This window comes from Trichomycterus rosablanca, chromosome 2 (genome assembly GCF_030014385.1).
Source record: "Trichomycterus rosablanca isolate fTriRos1 chromosome 2, fTriRos1.hap1, whole genome shotgun sequence".
NCBI classification, from domain to species: Eukaryota; Metazoa; Chordata; class Actinopteri; order Siluriformes; family Trichomycteridae; genus Trichomycterus; species Trichomycterus rosablanca.
In genome coordinates, this window is record NC_085989.1 from 46,072,560 (window position 1) to 46,094,342 (window position 21,783).

The 21,783-nt window shown below is 42.8% G+C and overlaps 1 protein-coding gene across 1 annotated transcript in view; it reads left to right on the forward strand.

Annotated features, from left to right (window-relative positions):
* Positions 1 to 21,783, forward strand: part of jpt1b (Jupiter microtubule associated homolog 1b) — a 41,215-nt gene that overhangs the window by 14,094 nt on the left and 5,338 nt on the right. Inside the window, exons 3-4 of the mRNA XM_063016609.1 lie at positions 16,097 to 16,209; positions 17,016 to 17,043. Of these exons, the coding sequence (XP_062872679.1) occupies positions 16,097 to 16,209; positions 17,016 to 17,043 (141 nt within the window). The remainder of the gene's footprint in view (positions 1 to 16,096; positions 16,210 to 17,015; positions 17,044 to 21,783) is intronic.

Below are 21,783 nucleotides of genomic sequence, written 5' to 3' on the forward strand. Positions count from 1 at the left end.
ACAGTGTTAATTGTGTTTGTACACAAGAAAACAATATATTACAGCTACAATATATGGACAAAAGTATTGGGGCACCCCTTATGGGTGGCTGTCCAAATACTTTGGGTCATATAGGGTCTGTCTGAAAACCTAGTGCTCTCTCTACATAGACACATTTCACATCATCCTACACCCCCGAGATGAGGGCATGTCTAAATTCTTAGATTCCTTAAAATGCTCCTACTGAGGTGCCTTAAATATGACCGATAATCTGACTGAATAACGAGGGAGCGTCCGATGCTTCCTCAGCGCTGAAGGCAATCCCAGCATTCAGTGCGGCACAACTTCTCTCACAAAGTAATTTCAAATATGGCGGACGATTGCAGAGCAACCAACGGAGTTCTTTTCAAATGTAAATAAATTCTCATTGATGTTTAATTTCTATAAAGGAGCACAAGTGTCGTTTATTTGTAAATTCGGGCTCGTCAGGGACAGTTGAACCGTCTTCGGTACACGGAGGGAGACGTTAGCTGACGTGCTTGTGAATTGTGACTCCTCAGCCCGTTGGTTTGAATGATCTGAGGCTAACTGTGCGTGTTAGCTTAGTAAGATGATCTCTGTCTAAGTAGTGTGTCTAAATAATCTGCCTTATGAGTTTGATGTCTTATTAGAATCCTCTCTACTGAGGCAGCTGATCAGGTAGGCAGTAGGCAGCAAGGCAGCTCACCAGGTTTTCAGACAGATCCATAGTGTATTACAGCTTAAAACAGAATACAACTTGTATACAAGGACGCAAATTGCAGACTGCTGTACGACAAAGCATGTTCAGCTAGTGCACTTCAGATGGTTTAAATACTCTGTGTAGTATTAACGAAGCACTTTAGGATGCAGCCAGAAAATAAATGTAAACAATGCCCACACGAGTAAATGACCAGACAATTGTGTCTGAAGTAAAAAGCAATGCAGAAAAAAATGTGGAGATCAGCAGGTGGTACGAGTTACAGAATCATGCCCATTTGCCATGCCATTTATAGTCAGCATAGGGGGCATGAAGGTGCCGATGATTGACGTCCCAGGCGTCCCATTGATGTCACCTGTGTCTCATTGAGCATTAATTCGATCACACAGTTGCAGACTCCTCTGTTGTCACCTTTTTTCTTCTCTAAAAAACGTGATGCCACTCTTGATCTGGTCCAGTTTTCTGCCGGTGCAGATGCTGGCACTCTTTATCTTTTCCTGGGACCTTAGCCAGTGTCGCGGCACTTTTTTGGCTGTCATCAGTGAACCGGCCTGGACTGGGCATAGCTGTAGTGTAGCATTAGAAGAAAACTCTGTGCTGGATATGAATGTGAATAACTATGCACTGCAGCTTAGTGCTATGCTCTTGCTCACAAGAAAGGATCAAAACACTGCCAAATGAACTGAAGAAATGGTAAATCTAGTTTACTTGAGATTATAAAGTTTTGCACGTGTTGGGCAGGTTTTTGGGCGTGGCCATGCTCAATTTCAGCACTGTTTAAATATTCAATCTTTTTTTTTTATCGCTTAATCTTATTAAGAGCATGATGCCAGGCCTGGCGAGACTACCCTAGTGATAACTCAACACCACTCATAGTCTCAGAGTCAAAGTTTAAATCTCGGGTGCAGCACTCTACAGAAGCAGTTGCTGTGTCTGCGGGAGGAAGGGCTGGGTGGGAAGTTTTCCCTTTGCTGCTGCAACAGTGACTCACACAGCCTGGTCACGACATGATTAGTGATTAGTGAAGGACTATTGGAAGCATAGCGAGTTTGTTAGGTAAGAATGGTAGATAAAAAGGTGGTCATGTGTGGCTCCACACTTGACAGAGAAGGGGTGTGCTAGTCTGTGACTTTCTTTAGCTAGTGTCCATGTGAGCTGCGAGGAATTAAAGATGACTAGATTGGATTTTACCCAGGGACACCATAGTGTGTCCCTCAACACATCAGTCTTCCTCCATCATTCAGCTGCCGCAGTGCATTTTTGACAAACGGTGAACCATTCCGGGTTCAATCAGTGTTCCTGTCGTAAACTGGTCAGTCACGGTGGGTTTCTAGGTCATTTCCAGTAGAGATGATCTCACGGTCTGGTTACTCAGCTCTGTTTCCTGCCGTGTACACTCAGAAATGAATAGTGGGGAACACAACACCGCGTGACATCATCCTCAAATTATTCCAGCCTCCATGACTGGCTCTGATTATCTGCTCTTTCTGACATACGTTTGTGGTATCTGATTTTTAAACGGATGTTAACGCTAACTGCTGCTCGTCTGCGTCTGGTTTTCATTAGCTCGTTAGAAACATCCTGCTGTCCCCGTTAATCCGAAACCACTGTGCCATTGTATTGGTGCTAATAAATCCCAGCGCCAGAGACTAATCTATACATCATCCCGGCTGTCTCTCGGTCCCGGGGGTTTGGGGGACGGCAATGTACTTCTTCAAAGGTGCTTTTAAAAGCAGCCCGAAATGGCCATCAGAAGGCCTGAAGCTTTATTGGCTTCAAACCAATGGAAGTTCTTAGCTGTCCATTAAACAAGGGAGCAGCTCGTAAACACACAGTAGCAAAGAGTAAAAGCACTTCTGGAAGATCTGAGCCTCCAAGCAGAAATAAACAACAAGCAGGGGCATAACTACTGGGGGGGGCAGGCACACTGGGACCCATGGTGGGAGAGGGAACCCACCACACTGCCCCCCTTTGGCTGCACTCGCCAGGTCATTATAATTATATTACAATGTTTTTGTTAAGTAAAATATTAAAATAACTAAAACACAATAAAATATCAGAATACATGTCTATATATAAATATATATACTGTATATAAATATGTATATATATACAGTATATACAGGGGTTGGACAAAATAACTGAAACACCTGGTTTTAGACCACAATAATTTATTAGTATGATGTAGGGCCTCCTTTTGCGGCCAATACAGCGTCAATTCGTCTTGGAAATGACATATACAAGTCCTGCACAGTGGTCAGAGGGATTTTAAGCCATTCTTCTTGCAGGGTAGTGGCCAGGTCACTACATGATGCTGGTGGAGGAAAACGTTTCCTGACTCGCTTCTCCAAAACACCCCAAAGTGGCTCAATAATATTTAGATCTGGTGACTGTGCAGGCCATGGGAGATGTTCAACTTCACTTTCATGTTCATCAAACCAATCTTTCACCAGTCTTGCTGTGTGTATTGGTGCATTGTCATTGTCACCGCCATTGGATGCACATGGTCCTCCAGAATGGTTCGGTAGTCCTTGGCAGTGATGCGCCCATCTAGCACAAGTATTGGGCCAAGGGAATGCCATGATATGGCAGCCCAAACCATCACTGATCCACCCCCATGCTTCACTCTGGGCATGCAACAGTCTGGGTGGTACGCTTCTTTGGGGCTTCTCCACACCGTAACTCTCCCGGATGTGGGGAAAACAGTAAAGGTGGACTCATCAGAGAACAATACATGTTTCACATTGTCCACAGCCCAAGATTTGCGCTCCTTGCACCATTGAAACCGACGTTTGGCATTGGCACGAGTGACCAAAGGTTTGGCTATAGCAGGCCGGCCGTGTATATTGACCCTGTGGAGCTCCCGACGGACAGTTCTGGTGGAAACAGGAGAGTTGAGGTGCACATTTAATTCTGCCGTGATTTGGGCAGCCGTGGTTTTATGTTTTTTGGATACAATCCGGGTTAGCACCCGAACATCCCTTTCAGACAGCTTCCTCTTGCGTCCACAGTTAATACTGTTGGATGTGGTTTGTCCTTCTTGGTGGTATGCTGACATTACCCTGGATACCGTGGCTCTTGATACATCACAAAGACTTGCTGTCTTGGTCACAGATGCGCCAGCAAGACGTGCACCAACAATTTGTCCTCTTTTGAACTCTGGTATGTCACCCATAATGTTGTGTGCATTGCAATATTTTGAGCAAAACTGTGCTCTTACCCTGCTAATTGAACCTTCACATTCTGCTCTTACTGGTGCAATGTGCAATTAATGAAGATTGGCCACCAGACTGGTCCAATTTAGCCATGAAACCTCCCACACTAAAATGACAGGTGTTTCAGTTATTTTGTCCAACCCCTGTGTATATATATATATATATATATATACATATACCCCCGACACGTGAGCAATACCCGACTGCATCTTTTCACCTGCACGGGACGAGTTCTCATGCCGATCAGCCTTGTGCACGGAGAGCCACACCCTGATCAGCATTATTTCTCTACTCTGTGCAGACGGCATCAATCAGCCAGCAGAGGTCGTAATTGCATCAGTTATGAGGTCCCCCTCCGGCTCCCTACCTGGATGAACAGCAGCTAAATGTTGTTCATATAGCCGTCCAGCCCAGCCGGATGGCAGAGCTGAGATTCGATACGATGCATTCGAAATCCAAGCTCTGGTGTGCTAGTGTAAGTTTGAATGGTTCTTAATGTTACTGCAATTGCGACCTCTGCTGGCTGGTTGAAGAGTCGTTTTGAGGGATGGTTCATTTAAAGATATCAGTTTGTGACTCTCTGCATGTGTGATGGTCTGCGACTGCAGCAGCAGAGAACAAGAACGCCTTTATTTGTACAGTACAAACGAAATTCCTTTTCCATGTATCCCGGCTTGTTTGGAAGCTGGGGTCAGAGCGAAGGGTCAGTCATTGTACAGCGCCCCTGGAGCAGAGAGGGTTGAGGGCCCAACCGTGGCTGCATAGCAGAGCCTGGATCCAAACTGACAATCTTCTGACCTTCTACATGCTATCATTGTCCCCATGACTGGAGCAAGTCATTTGAAAATACAAAAATAGAATTCAAAAAAATTGTGGTCGTGATTTAATGTGGTAATATCACTTTTTTTTACTAAACAACCCCAGTGGTTACATTTTCTCACCATGCTTTTGGTATTCTAGTGCTGAGCTGATAAATTTGATATCCCTCCTACAGCGTGTGGTTGGACGGTCTGGTATGTGTGTTGGGGTGTTGTGTGCTCGTGTGGTTAAATGGAGTTGGCAGGAATCTGTGGTTCTTCACGAATCTCAGTCTGGCAGCTGGAGAGCAAGCAGGAAACCTTCATGCCTTCCAGACCCACACACACACACACACACACACACACACACACAGTACAGTACACTCACTCAGTGAAAGGAAACCTGCAGAGGAAGTCGTTTGTGTGTGTGTGTGTGTAAGGTGGATGAATAATCCCGGGCACTGGAAGGTCAATTACACACAATAAAAAGAGAGAGAGGAAAAAAGGCAGAAAGACTAGCAAAACAGTGGCAGACACTTAAAGAAATGACAATTGTACAGTATTATGCAGTCAAAAGACAACATGGTAAGTAATAGAAATAGTCAGAGAGGAAGAACACTTAGATAAAGATAAGGAAAGTTTAAGGGGCGGTGATAAGGTGGAACACAGACTCACCACCAAGCTGATTTTAGACCCAAGTGCAGTGACTGAACCGAATCAGCAGAAACAAAGGGAAGCTGTTGGCAAAATAAATCCCACACAGACACTGGGAAGCAAAAGAGAAAAAAAGAAACAAAGGAAATAAACAAAATGGCGCTCTAGGCGTCAAGAGCGGACACACTACAGCAGCTGCTGGTGAGTCGACTCACTTCACGATTCACACTAAATGAATCAAAACAACTGGCTAAAGCGAAAAAGGAGAGTTGGCGGAAGTGTGAACAAGACCAGTACGCTGGCTACTTGGTCCACCAATGCACCAAATCACAACTAGGGCTGGCACCGATCTGATACTCTGTATCGGTATCGGTCCGATATTGGCCCAAATCACCGGATCGGATATCGGAAGGAAAAAAACGTGTAATCCGATCCGATACTGTTGCTTAATGTAAATAACACTTAATGTAAATAAAGCCATTGTTTGCGTGTAAAACAAATAACACACGAAGATACGTTCCAACAGAGTGCTGTTTATTGCCACTCACGCTTAAAGACATTATTAACATGTGCCACTGATCTACAACTCAGCCATTCAGAAATGAAAAAACACTGATCTACTTAAACTTTTAACATTTTAAAAAATCATCTACTACTGCCACATCTAAACACTGTTTAAACACAATAAAAATCATCTACTAGTCACATCTAAACACACTGTTTAAACACAATAAAAATCTTCTACTACTGCCACATCTAAACACACTGTTTTACGGTATGTCGTCCAAAGTGTCTACAATTGGAAGTGGATGTTAATCAAACGCGATGGACCAATTAGAATTGACGCAGAAATTGGTTGAGATTTTCCGTTAAAGTTCTGTCATGTTTTTAGATGATTAAAAACCAAAGCGCGCTTATTAAAAACCCTGCTGGATTTTGAAGAGGACATTTGTGGCTAAACGGGAAACGGTGTAGTTTGTTTTATTTCATAACACTAATGGATTAAATTTCGTTGAGGGTGTGAGAGATCTCCAAGCCGGGACAAGATACATTTGTTTATTTTTTAATATTTAATTGTTTAATTTTTATTGTTTATAAATAATATTTTTTATTATTTATTTTATAATTTTTTTTGCTGCCTCTTCAAGGTGTAGATTTTGTAGTTAACAGATCTAGAATTTTACATTGTAATTTAGGCGCCCAGGTGGCTCAGCTGGATATTCCAATAGCAGCAGATAATTGGCCACCATATGTGCAGGGTGGGGACCGGACTGTATGTGGGTGGGTGTATGCGCTGTGTAAGGACCCTGATTGGCAGAAGAGACGTCCGTGCTTCCTGAGAAGAGGAGGGCTGAAGAAGGCGTGGGCAGCTGCATACTCTCCTTGGATGCAAATCTGGAGTCTGTCAGCAGCTGAAGACAAATTGGATGTGCTAAACTGGGAGGAAAAATGGGGAGAAAATGCAAAACAAAAAGAAAAAACAAAAAAGAAGAAATTATAATGAATTTGTTAAATACAGATAAAGTTGCACTTTAAATTTTATTTTAAATGTTTGTACGGTGCTGTTAAACAAGCCAAAAATGCGGCCAAATGTTCTGTGTGTAAAAGTGAAAATAAAAACACTTTTGCTTAAGTGTGATGTTGTAGCTTCTGTATTTATTCCTTTAGAATATTTGTTTCACAGTCTGAGCATTGTTATTTAGATAGCTACTTTAACCATGGTGCAGTGAGACATGTATTATTACTGCTTAGTTGTTTGAGAGGAGAAATGACGATATCGGATTGGTATTGGTATCGGCAGATACTCAATTTGCAGTATCGTATCGGACATAAAAATGTGGTATCGACCCAGCCCTAATCACAACCACAGGCCCCCTCACTAGGAGTTGGAGGACTGATTCAGACTCTGGGAGTCATTTGAGCAAACACAGAGTGAAATGCGGAAGCAAATCAGAGTCAAAAAGAAAAAAGAAAAAACATGTTATTGATATTCAATTATGTCTTTGCCTGCTGATAGCAACTGCTGAGATTTAAACCTGGCAAGCAAAACCGACCACTGCACCACCCAAGTGCCTGATTGGATAGCTGACAATGCAAAACATTGTGTAACAGTGTGAGTGTTAGTACACTCTCGTCTGTAAGAGGATGAATCAATGAAGTCTCAGACAGAAACAGCAGTTCAGTTTATTCTGCAGACTTGCTGATGCTGTTGGTGCTGTTGGGTATGAGAGGGCTCTTTGTGGGGTGGTTAGTGGTTTTGGTGGTGGATGTTTACTCTGTTTGTGGTAGTGTAAATCTCAGTGCTTAAACACAGACGGGAGTGATCTGTAGGGAAGTGTGGACGTGCTGCTTTGTCCTTGAGTGCCATTTCGTTGAAGACAGGCTGGACAGAAACACGCCCGCTTATACGAATAAGAACCTCAAACGTTTCAGTCTCTGCAGCTCAGTGCTTACGTTACATTATGGCTGAGGACTGAAATCTGAAAGGATGTGTGTATTCTTCCTGAAAGGTTGGCGATATCAATTCAGATACTGCTGCTAATCCCTCTGAGGCGACGTTATTACACCAGCAAAACCCTGGCATGACCGAGGCAGTAAGACTCATGCACATATACTTAGGAAAAGTAAACTACATGCTCGGGTGGCGCAGCAGTTTTTCTAAACCTTAGGTGGGTTGCGAGCCAAAAAAACGATGGGTCACGGAGAGAAATAATAATAATTAAATAAACTAAATTTTAACAGGCGCATAAACACAAAATTAACTTGTCCGCTCACGCCCCCTTGTGTAGACTTTACCTTACATTTTGTAAACCACAGTGGGACCAGATTGCCACCATTTTTATTAATTAAGTATATTTCGATGCCTGGGTCACGGTACAAATCATGGACAAAATGTGAGTCCCTTGGAAAATAGTAAAAAAAAAACCTGCACTAGCCCAACTCGAGCTCTCCAGTTTAAATCTCAGCTGTGCTATTGACCTGACCAAGCATCCACACAGGCAAAACAGGCTGTGCAACAGCAGGAGACAGTATAACCAATATCACATATCAAACCACAATATCATATATCATATAAACGCATCCGGAGTATTATTAAATGTATAATTGTATTTATATAATAAATAAATAATAAAAAATCCACATGGTGGTAACTGGCATTTAAAAAATGACATAAAAAACGCAGTACAAGTGAGGCATTACATGCACAAGGTATAATAACTGCGCGTCTAACAAACACAAAGTTGGGCTGTTTAGCATTTCCTAGGGCGCATTCACATGAGAAGCGTTCTGTGCTTTGCTTACCGCGAGCCTTGGTGCAAATTGCCGCTTTGTTCAGCGCTCGGCTTGAACGGTAAAACGTCATCAAAGTGCAAATGTGAGACGAATCTGCATTTGTGTGGAATAACCTTCAAATCCAGTCTGAAAGCACCACATGTACCTGTGTTTAGCTGGATTTTCCTCACTGTTTCACTTTTAAACTTGTGTTACAGTTTGAGTTTCTGAGGAATTTTTTTTTTTTTTTTTTTTTAATTTTCCCCCCTTTTTCTCCCCCTTTAGTGCATCCAATTGTTCAATTTGCATCGTGCTTCCTCTCTGTCTATGCTGAACCCCGCCCTGACCGAGGAGATCGAAGCTAACCCATATCCCCTCCGAAACATGGGCAGCAGCCGGATTCATTTTTGCCACCCACACATTGATGAGTGTGGCGCCACCTAGCGTTGCATGCGGAGAGACACACCCTAAGGGCACTCTTCCTCATCTCTGTGCAGGCGCCTCTAATCAGCCGGCAGAGGTCGTAATCGCATTCTGACAGAGAGAGACCCACATCCGGTTCTTTGTCCCACCCCCCAACTGAGCAACCGGTCAATCGTTGCTCATACAGCCACTCAGCCTCGAACCGGTAAGGCAGAGCTGGATTCGATACGAGGTGCTCAGAATCCAGCTCTGGTTGCAGTGTGTCTTTTTTTACCGCTGCGCCACCTAAGCGGCTGTTTCTGAGGAATTATGAGAACTTTTCTGAGAGTCTAAAACACTTTTCATTAAAAAAAGAACAAGAATGCGCTGGTGCGAACCAAAGTGCATTTAAGGAGCTCATTGGTGGTACATTGGGGGGAATAGCTCATTCTAAGTGAGAGAGAAAAGGAGAAAGTTTGTTTAGACACTTATAGTGCAAGGACTGAGACTTAGGTGGTTTTATTGTGGAAAGAATCCCAGTAGTCCTGGTGTATTGATTTGGGGCAGCTTAATGCAGTTAATGAACTAGAGTAATTATACCCAGCTTGTAAATATTGTATATATGTTTGTATATAGTTTGAAGTGAATTGGAGCACATGTAAATATTTAATAAACACGTCTGTTTGGAACATCAGTCACTTAGCAGTGGTTTTCCTCGCTCCTCTCCTTGATTGCTATGACCACACAGTATGACTTGTCACTGTTACCGCCTCATATCAAACAGTTCGTCTCATTGGAGGAGTGGCAAACTGGGTCAAAGTTCAATCAGGTGAACTTTGAGCTCTGCGGAAAGCGCAAAAATCACGAGCCCATCATGGCACAGGGCAGCGCCACACTCCACTGTTTTAGGCAGGAGGATTTGTGTTTAAACTGGACTGGCACACACAAACACTCCTAGCTTCATATCTTATAGTGGATTTGAAGTTATTACACTGGCTAATCTACTGATTCCTGAACTTCTGAACTTCTACTTAAATAAAAAAACAAGCATCTGTTAGTCATGGAGCTGCGCCTGATTTCTGCTCGGTTTATAGCCAACTCGTGGAATGATTTTCACCAGACAATCCCAGTTAAAAGCCGGTGTCTGACCATGCTGGACTCGGTTTTTACGAGCACATAGTCTGTTTTGGTGATAGCAGCTCCTTAAGGCGTACTAAAGTAGAGTTATTTTGATCTAGCGAGTGTCACCCAGCCTGGACTGTGTCTGATAGTTTAAACACTCGAGTCGTCGGATCACCAACACATAGCGTCATCGAACCCCCCTAAATCTGACTTCCAGCAGTGGAAAACCGGCCTCATTCTTTCCTAACAGAGAGTGATGACGGCACAGACGCTGCACTCTCAGTCCTGATTTATACTTCTGTTAGGATGCACCCAAACGTATCTGTGTTTAAAAACAGAGAAGACCGTTACACAATTACATGCTGTAAATAATTGTGCAAAAGTTTAGAAACCCCTGCTTAAATTCTGAGTTTTGCTGATTGTGGAAATGAAAATAACACATGCTCTCTACCAGTGATGGCATAGTTACCTTGAAAAAGTAATCTGATTACTGATTACTCCTTTAAAAAGTAACTTAGTTACTTTATGGATTACTTGATTTTAAAAGTAACTAAGTTAGATTACAAGTTACTTTATTAGTTATATAATGCGGTCCGCTAATGTATCCCATAATGCAACTGGAGCTGCGATTGAAGCAGAATAAGAAACAAGAAAGACGCCTCTGTTCACAAGTGTAAGTAAGATAAACAAAATAAAATTTTTAAAGACAAATAAATAACAAAAAGACGATAAATATCCTACATTTTGGCGAGTGGGATTTGTAATGAGTCTGTAACCATGGTGATATTACGTCATCACGTCCCACGTCATCACTCGGCGTTGGCCGAGTAGTGCACACTTCCTCCAATCTAGTGCACACTCTGTAAGTAACCGATTCCGGACGCAGCCCGTGACTTAACTGTCGCATAGGCCAGACGTCACTCCCCGAGACGCAAGAAGAAAGCAAATATATATCTTTTTACTAAGGAAAATGACAAAAATAGTAACGTACAGTAACTTGGATAAGTAACTTTAATCTGATTACTGGATTGGAAATAGTAACGCGTTAGATTACTTGTTACTGAAAAATGTGGTCAGATTAGAGTTACTAAGTAACGCGTTACTGACCTTCACTGCTCTCTACAGGGAACTAGTCTAGAGAGGCCATTTCTATCTGGGAAATGTCATCAAATGATTTGACTTTGAACAGCGCCGGAAATGAGTGCGGCCACGTCTTTCATTTTTCTAAAACCCACCCCAATACTGGATGATTTTAATGCTCAACACAGAACAATGCAGTACAAACAAAATCATTGTATTTGTAAGGTAAAAAGTGTAAACAGTGCTGTACTGATGCACGATTTTTACTTATTCGTACCTTTACAAGTGATTCCTGGCTGTGCCCTAAATCGCATCCTACATCCTATATTATGAGTAACTATACCATTCAGAGTGCACATATTACACATACTATGAGCTTGTTCCTTCCTATTTTACATTTACATGTCTGGCATTTAGCAGACGCTTTTTATCCAAAAGGTTTTACAGTACTGTGACAGTGTATTGTTTATGCGATGGAGGGTTAAGGCCCAACAGTGACAACCTGGCAGTGGTGGGGATTGAACCAGCGACCTTTTGAATACTAGTCCAGTACCTTAACCTGCTAGGCTACCACTGCCCCATGTTTTTATTTATTTATTTTATTTTATTTTTTTTCCCCATTTGTAGCATGTCCAAATTTTTACCCGATTGCGTAATGCTTCCTCTCTTCTGGTGCTGACACACGCCCCTTCCGACACGTGAGCAGTACCCAACTGCATGTTTTCACCTGCAGGAGGCGAGTTCACATGCCAATCACTTCCTGTGAGGTGTGAGGTAAATTGTAGACACTAAATTGTCCATGACTGTGTTTGATATAACCTTGTGAAGTGATGAATCTTGTGTAATGAGTAACTACCTGTCCTGTCATGAATGTAACCAAAGTGTAAAACATGACGTTAAAATCCTAATAAACAAACAAACAAACAAACCTGCCAATCAGCCTTGTGCACGGAGAGCCACACCCTGATCAGCATTTTTCCTCTACTTTGTGCAGACACCATTAATCAGTATCAGTGTAGGGAAGGCGGAACCTTTGAGCCCTCATATGACACTGCATGAAAAACTGGCATGCAGTCAAACTGCTGCTGTGAATGAATAACGCTCAATATCATGTGTCAGTGCTGTAAAACCACAGTGATTTAAGGTTATCATACTGTGAAACTCCCCATATAGAAAATGGCACATCACATACACTATATGGCCTAAAGTATGTGGACACCCGTTCTTATTATTAACAATATATTTTAGCCACTCTGATAGCCAACAGATGTATAAAATCCCATATATGCTTCCAAATTTGTAGCAAGTGTTTGGAAAATGCTGTTTCTTGTTCTAGCATGGCTGTGCCCATGTGCACAAAGTTTGGTATTCAAAGACATGATTTGACGAGTTTAGTTTGGAGAAACTCCAGCTGCAATTACATTTTCTGCATTCAGCAGATGCTTTTATCCAAAGTGACTTACAGTACCATGACAGTATATTGTCTAAGCCAGGGGTCGGCAACCCGCGGCTCCGGAGCCGCATGCGGCTCATTCATCCTTATACTGCAGCTCCGCGTGGCTTGGGAAAATAAATTATAAGTACAGTCGAACTTCGGATCCACATATGTATGTGAGCAGCTATTCTCCACCATGAACAATGTTAAAAACAAACACCGCTCACGCCTCACAGACGGCAGCTTACAGTCCTGCGTAAAAATGAAAGTGACTTCGTACAGCCCCGATTTGCAGACGCTGTGCGCAGAGGTTCAGGTCAAGGCTCCGCTACACGCTCCGAAAGCCCAAAGGCAATATAAGGATGATGGCTCACGGCATTTTTTGTTTGCTACATGGATATTTAAAGTTCAGCTTTTTAATTCATTTGAAAGAGACCTTCAACTCGGCGTGTTTTTTTATTATTATTTTTTTCAAAATGTGTTCATTAAATAAATAAAATTTAATTTTCACTGTAGCACTTCATGGATTTCATAAGCAACACACTATACAGTGGTACCTCGGTATACGTCCTTAATCCGTTCCAGATTCTGGATCCAGACTTATACCAAACAGGACGTATACCAAACGAAAATCCTATTGTTATTGGCATATTATAAGTTGATGGGGTTGTATAAAATAATTTATAAAACGGATAGTTCCGGTCCTAAAATCTGATTGGCTGAGCTGCGTTTAAAGCCGCTGTTAAATCCCCGATACACGCGCACCTGTCACCACCTCACATCATTCCATATTAATACGCCACTGAAAAGAAAAAGTGCAAACTTGGTTGAACACTATTTTAACTCATGTACTATACATGGAAATGTCCAGATTAATATAAACAGTAATCCTGATCATTAAGCGGGTGTTTCGTCCAAGAAATAGTGTAATAGTTTGTGAATGTTATGTTCGCCCTCATGTTGCCTAGCAACAAGGCACGCCGTTAACGGGACTACAGTACCTGAAAATTCACAGAGAGTTATAGCGCGTTATAGCTATAGATTATAGCGTGGGTTGTTCACTGAATGGTAAATTTTTCACGTCCAAACAGGACGTATACCAAGTTGGACTTATTCCAAAGCAGACGTATACCGAGGTTCCACTGTACTTGTTTATACAAAGCGTAAAGGTAAAAAAAACAATATATACAGCGTTATCTTCATTTTAGATGTCAAAAAGTATTTGCGGCTCCCAGTGTTTTCTTTTCCGTGAAAACCGGGTCCAAATGGCTCTTTGGGTGTTAAAGGTTGCCCGACCCCTGGTCTAAGCAATTAAGGGTTAAGGTCTGTGCTTAAAGGCCCAACGGTGGCAACCAGGCAGTGGTGAGGATTGAACCTGCAACCTTTTGATTACTAGTTCAACTTAACCACTAGGCTACAACTGGCCATCTGAGATGAATTGGGACATATTTTTTGTCTGTCTACAGACACAGTCCAAAATCTTGTGAAAAGCCTTCCTGTAAGAGTGGAGCTTGATACAGCCTCAGAAGGGATACAGGAAGGCAACTTGTCCCTGGATTTAAAATGCAGCCTGAGTGAACATTAATGAAGCTCTTTCAGTAAGCACCCACATGGGAGGCGTGATACTGAGAGTGGAAATGAGCTGGGCGTGGGTTTACCGTGCTGATGCATTCCTCGTGGACCTTTTATTGATTTATGTATTGAAGACAGACTGGCAAGTGGTAATCAGACAACAGTTGCATGCTGAAACATTAAAGACTGAAGGTTCACTGGTTTCGATTCTGTTCTTTTTTTCTGACTTTTTCTGTGTGTAATCCTACGTTTACATCAGAAGATGACTGGTTGCTGATGTTACTCTGGGTTTGTCACTGTGGGTGTGGTGAGCACTGACAAGGAAATCCTCATGACCAAAACATTTATAGTCCACAGAATAATATTCATACACCACTGTGTAACTGGCCCACCTACTGTGAAGATTGGCAGGGGTCACGGTTACAGAATAACACCCTAAATGGCACAGCAAACAGCATGATTCTGTAACTGTGCCCCCTTCCCAACCCCCTCCTTCTCGGCCAATGTCCATGGAAGGTGGGCCCGTTACATTGCTGTTTTACTGTTACTCTTTTTAGCATTGTATCCAATATGGGTATGGATATACAGCTTTCCCTTGAAATTCATGGGGTCTACGTTCACAGATTTAGTCGTCCTTGGGTTTGCCATTAATAATATGATGGGAATTTTTGTAGCCAATTGTGTCTGTGTTGGCGCCCACCTAGATGGACAGTAGTACAGCTGAGATGTCCATTGTAAAATGAATTATAATGCTTTAATAAAACACAAAAAATAAGAAGGTATCAGTCATACTTTTTTTTCTTTATGCGAAACAAAAACACCAAACTGGAGCTAATGTCAGCAACAGATCGTACAATCATACGAAATCATATGATTAGTCTGTTAAATTAACCAGAGCCAATCACTGGGGTTTCTTACAAAACCACATCATGTCTAAAAACATTAATTAAAAAATATCTAGGCACCCAGGTGGTGCAGCGGGATGTTCCGCTAAAGGCCTCAGCATACTTCATGCTTCGCTCGCCCTGTCGCACACGTGGAAGCTGTGTGAACTCCGCGGCCGACGTCACGCCACCTGTGCCTGTGATTGGTCGGTAAAAAAAGAGGCGTGTCAGCCGCTCAGGTGGCGCAGCGGTAAAAAGAAACGCGCTGCAACCAGGGCTGGATTCTGAGAAGCGTCGTATCGAATCCAGTTTTGCTTTACCGGTTCAAAGCTGAGTGGATATATGAGCAACGATTGGCCGGTTGCTCATGTGGGGGGTGGGACAAAGAACCGGATGTGGGTCTCTCTCTGTCAGAATGCGATTGCGTTCTCTGCCGGCTGATTGGAGGCGTGCCTGGCTAGAAGTATGCTAGCTTGTAAGATCGCGAAGGCGCGTTCGGCTTTGCTCAACGCTCACGAACTTAGTTTCGCTGGAAGTATGCTGAGGCCTTAAAACACCAGTGCCGAGATTCTGAACTCCTCAGTTCAAAACTCGCCATTGCCAACAGTCAGCTGGGAGCCATCTATTGGCATAATTGGCACTGCCTGCAGGGAAGAAATGACCAGAGTAAGTGGACGGGGTCTTCACATGCTGTGTAAGGACTCTGGTTGGCGGATAGAGGCACCTGTGCAGAGTGTATGGGTGGAAAAGGTTTCCGTTAAGAGCTGTGCGCGGGTCGGAGGAGGTGTGAGCAGCAATATACCCACCTCAACTGCAAAATATCGGGGATCCCCAACAGCAAAAGACAAATTGACTACACTAAATTGGGGGAAAATGGAAGAAAAATGCATTTTATATATATACATATGTGTGATCTCATGTTGTAATATATGATGTCACGGCAGGTGGCGAAGCGTCCGGAGTGCTGTGTGGCGAACACTCTGCCCCCCTAAGGCGGTGCCAACAGCCGCCCATCTACCTGGATATCTCCACCCCTGAGTATCCTGCCAAATCTGTGGTGAGTACACAATACATACACTTTTAAAAACCTGTCTGATTTATACACTCCTGGTTTCATTGATTTGTTTGAATATAGCTCATCATATACTTGTACAAGACATGTGTTCCATATATTTATATTGTCTAAGAACCCAGTTCTGCTGAAATCCAGACAGAAAGGCTGACCTGCTGTAGAGACCAGCAGAGGGCACGGGTTACAGACTCATGCCAACCTGCCATGCCATTATGGCCAGCAGGGGTCACAGAGGTACAAATGATCGTCAGTGGCTTTCTGTTAAAGTTTCCTCCAGTTAGCTGGCATTGTACGATCTCCTATCGTTGAAAACAAGGAGGTGGTTTTAATGTTCCGGCTGATCTGTGTATATATAGAAACACTTCCACCTGGAGCGGATTACCGCTCACGAGGCACAGGTGATTCTCAATCAAAAGAAATTGACACATCAATTATCTGTACCTCCGTGCCCCCTCTGTCCACCAAAAGGCCAAAACTCTTGGCGTGGTGAGCCACGTTACAGAGCATGTTTACACTTCTCGTTTCATGTTTATTCTATCTTAACTCATGTTTTGAAGAAATTCTTTGCGTCTCCAAACTTTCGTTTTATCACACACACCAGACAACAGCAATAAACACTTCCTGTAATGAAGAACTGGTGATTCTAGCATGGAGATTATCGTAGATGTGGTGCAGGACTCAGACTGCCGGGTGAAAACATGATTAGTGGTGAAGATAACTAATCTATGTGTTGTCTATGTTTTGTTTGAGAATAGTTTTGGTCATTCTAAATCATCCATTACTTTTTGCAGGATGAAAACCACGAGCAAGATTATCATGGTGAGTAATGAACCCAGTCCTCAGACAAAACACAAACACACATGAGTGAGAGCGAGGAAAAGCTTTTAGTTTACGTCAGACTTGAGTGTCGTTCTGCTCCTCCCTTAATCTTCATCATTCTCTCTCTAAACAGCAGAGCTTCACGTCTTGAGTAAAACTGTGTTTGAAGGAATATCAGGTCACACTTATTCAAACAATGTGGTTAAAGCAAGTCAAGTAGAACAAATATTTGTCTCAGAAATTACATGTCACTCGTCTCCAGAAAAATTGGTAAGTTTTGTCATGCAGTAAAAAGAAGAATCTGTGATTTGTTCATTTTCTTGAATTTTATTCAACTGACAAAAGTAGAAAGATAACATTTCTATAAGATAAATACAATAACATACAATAAATTCAAATCAAGTTCCTCTAAAGTACAACCCCAAATCAGAAAAAGTTGAGACAGCATGGAAAATGCAAAAAAACAAACAAAAAAAACAAACATCTCAATGTACTTTTCTGCATTAATGCTGCATCACAGAAGTGTAAATTATCTTTGCCAAGGGCACTGACACAGCCCCATACCATGACAGACCCTGGCTCTTGGACTTGCTTGACTGTTGCTGATAACAGTCTGGATGGTCTTTTTCGTCTTTTGGTCTGGAGCACACAGCATCCATTATTTCCAAAAAAGACCTGGAATGCTGATTCATCTGACCACAATACACGTTTTCACTGTGTGATGGTCCATCCTAGATGCCTCTGAGCCCAGAGAAGTCGACGCCGTTTCTGGAAATGGTTAACATAAGACAAATTTTTTGCACAGTGAAGTTTTAAGTGGCATTTGTGCAGTAACTCTGTATTGTAGAGCTTGATAAAGGTTTGATAAAGTAATCCCTCACCCATGTGGTTATATCAGCTATTGTTGAGTGGTGGTTCTTGATGCAGTGCCGGCTGAGGGATCGAAGATCACGGGTGTTCAGCTTAAGCTTGCGCCATTGGCCTTTTACGCACTAAAATTCCTCCTGATTCCTTGAATGGTTTAATGATATTATGCACTGTAGAGGGAGAAATATGCAAATCCCTTCCAATCTTTCTTTGAGGTTTATTGTTTTTAGACCTAAAAAAGACCATTCAGACTGTTATGAGTGAACTGTGCAAAAGTGGACATCTGTCATCATGGTACAGGAGTGCATCAGTGCCTTAGATGTGTGAAAGTACCATCAACACAGTGGCGTATGTTGGGATTTTAGAGAGTAATGTGCTGCTATTAAGACGTCTTTTCCTGGGCAGTCTATATCAAGACAGTGTCAGATCTTATTCTGCACATGCTTTGACTGTGTCAGTTTGTAGAAACATAGTGCGTGTGCTTGTCGTCTACTGAAAATCATGAGGAGAATCAGACGACAGCGACCACAGACTGTTGAGCAGCTGAAGTTTCATCTTAAGCAAGAATGACAAAAATACATGCTGGAACCAGAGCTGGGATCTCCAGTACATCGTATCGAGTCTCAGCTCTGCCTGCCCACTGTGCTGAGCGGCCACATGAATAACAATTGGCCCGTTGTTCAGATAGGGGTGGGATATTCAAAAGCCGTATAGGGATAACAAAGATGAGAAAAGAGTGCTCTCAGGGTGTGTCTCTCCATACACAGTGCTGATTCGCATTGCACTCGTCAAAGTTTAGGTGACAAGATGCATACGGCTGCTGCCCACGTGTCGGAGGGTGCGTGAGTTAGCTTCGTTCTCCGTAATCAGAGCAGGGATCGGCATTGGTGGAGAGGAAGCATGACGCAAAAGGGGAATTGGACACGCTAAAAGGGAGCAAAAGGGGAGAAAATGCATAAAGAAAAAAACTACAACAATTAGTGTCCTCAGTTCCCAAACTATTAAAAAGTCTCATTAATACTAAACATGATGGAAGACAGGGGTAAACACACCTCTGTCCCAACTTTTTGGAGTGTGTTCAAATTATAAATGTGTTTATATTTACAAAATACAATAAAGTTGATCAGTAAAAACATTTGAAATATTTTCTTTCTATTTTTATCAGTTAAATAAAGATTCAAGAGAATTAACACATCACTTCTTTTTACTGCAGTTCATTAAATCTCCCAACTTTGGAGGACAGATCGACGTGCTAGTCTAGCAGTTGTCTCAGTGCTACGTTGTGCATGGCTGCAGGAAAAAAACACAGGCCGAGCAGTTTCACACAGCAGACATGCTTCAACAAAGCACCAAAGGATCAAAACAGACCAACTTCTCTGCAAAAAGAAGTGCTCATTATGAATTGGGACATAGCCCTTGCCTCTAATTTAATGTGTATTGATTTAAACACTCATCCCCTCAAATTGATCCATGATTCATTTTACACAAGTCGCTTGCAACAACACACTTGGTCAGACGGGTCTTTAACCTCAAGTCCTTCTTTCAGCGACTTTAGCAATCGCTATTTACCAGTATTACCAACACAAGTAGAATAGAATTGATAAAACAGGAACTATGACATGGATAACCGATAATCAGTAAGCTTATATCATCATATTATAGCAGGGGCCTCATCAGATGCAGTTTACTGGATCATGTGTCCTAGTAAAAATTTTGCTGTGCCCCATTAAAACAATGGTTAACATTTTAAGCTGTAGGCCGCTCAGGTGGCGCAGCGGTAAAAACACACGCTGGAACCAGAGCTGAGATCTCGAATACATCGTATCGAATCTCAGCTCTGCCTGCCAATTGGCCTGTTGTTCAGATAGGGGTGGGATTAAGCCGGATAGGGTCTCTCTCGCTCATAACTAAGCAATTACCACCTCTGCTGGCTGATTGATGGTGCCTGCACAGAGATGAGAAAAGAGTGCTCTCAGGGTGTGTCTCTCCACAGACAGTGCTGAGCTGCACTGCACTCGTCAAAGTGTATGTGATAAGATGCATACGGCTGCTGCCCATGTGTCGGAGGGGGCGTGGGTTAGCTTCGTTCTCCTTAATCAGAGCGGGGATCGGCATTGGTGGAGAGGAAGCATGACGCAGTCGTGCAGTTGGCTGTGCTAAAAGGGAGAGAAAAAGAGGGGGGATTTAAGTTATAAACAAGCTGTCCATTTTATCCTGGATTTCTGAGCAGAACTACAGAAGTCATACAGGCACTACAGTTCCCATAATGCCTCAGCATCTTTCCAAAAATTTCTCTCCACGTACTCATTCCCCATACAAATTGCAATTCTCTGCCATCTGCACCAACCCGTTTTGCTCACCTGCTTGGGATCTCAGAGTCGGTGGGTTAGCGCATTAGACCGCTGTGAAATCTCACACTCAATAAGAAACTTGTAGTGCACATATTACTGGAGCAGGTTACATTTTACGTACACACGGTCATGAAACAAACACAAACATCCGTGTCAGAGGAAAAAAAAGATCAGATTCAAGCCACTTTTCAGCTCGGGGGGCTCGGTGGTCAAAACCCAGGCCCCACTGTCGACCTCGCTGGGCATCCACACAGACAGGAATGGCTGTGCCTGTAGGGAGGGAGAAGCTTAAAATTAATTGTGCCTGTACAGTTGAAGCCTCATTTCTCTATGAGACTCGTTGCGGGTTGGCGAATGCGCTCATGTGGGAGGGGGCACATGGTGGCGCAAGAATCCAGCTGGGGGAATTGGAGACGACTACATTTTTGGCATTTTAGCTGACGCAAAGTGACTTACAGTACTGTGACAGCATACAGTCTAAGCAATTGAGGGTTAAGAGCCTTGCTCAAGGGCCCAAAGGCAGCAGCCTGCCAGTGGTGGGGCTTGAACCGGCAACCTTCTGATTACTAGTCCAGTACCTTAATCACTAGGCTTAATCAATGTCCTTTGGGAGACTAGATTGGGAGCACGTAGAGGAGGAAAGAAAAAACTTCTGGGACATTTTTATGTGTGGTTTGAACATAGCTTTGGTTGCTAGTACTAAGTCCCTTCTGACGATTGTGGCTGATTAAACACTTCATCAGTGCGTGCTCTATGTAAATAAGATGTTAATCATGGTTAATCAGGGCGTGCCAGATGCACATTAACATGGAAATGAAAAGAGCTGTTGGAAAGATTGATGGCCTCAGTCGGTCTGAGCACAAGTCTCTTATTTACATGTAAATCTGCATCCGTCCCGCCCTGATTTACCTTCATTAGTGTGGCGTTAGAATGAATCAGACGCAGCACAGTTCATACATCATTCTTTTTTAGTTAGGATTTTCCACTCTACAGTGAGGACGGTGGAGACTCTCCAATCGTCCTCGTCTCCTCCTGCGTAAGTCATTAGCCCAGTTTCTCCCCCAGTAAATACTCAGCAGTACGAGCATTAAACGACTGAAACCACTGAGCCACTTAGTCTGAAGCGACAGTTAAAACAACATCACTCCTAATCATCACAATTAATGGGGGGGCTGTCCCACCACACTCTGCACCTGCAATAGTTGGAAATGAAATGAACCCAGTTTACAGAAAGCTTAACTGATGTAGAATAAAAAAAGCCACAAACAGAAAGGGTAATGGGAAAATAAAAGCCATGGCCAAAATAATGGAAACCAAGTTAAATGATTGATGCAAAATCGTTAGATGTTTGTTTGTTTATTTGGATTTTAACGTCATGTGTGACACTTCTGGTTACATTCATGACAGGAACGGTAGTTACTCATTACACAAGATTCATCAGTTCACACGGTTATATCGAACACAGTCATGGACAATTTAGTGTCTCCAATTCACCTCACTTGCACGTCTTTGGACTGTGGGA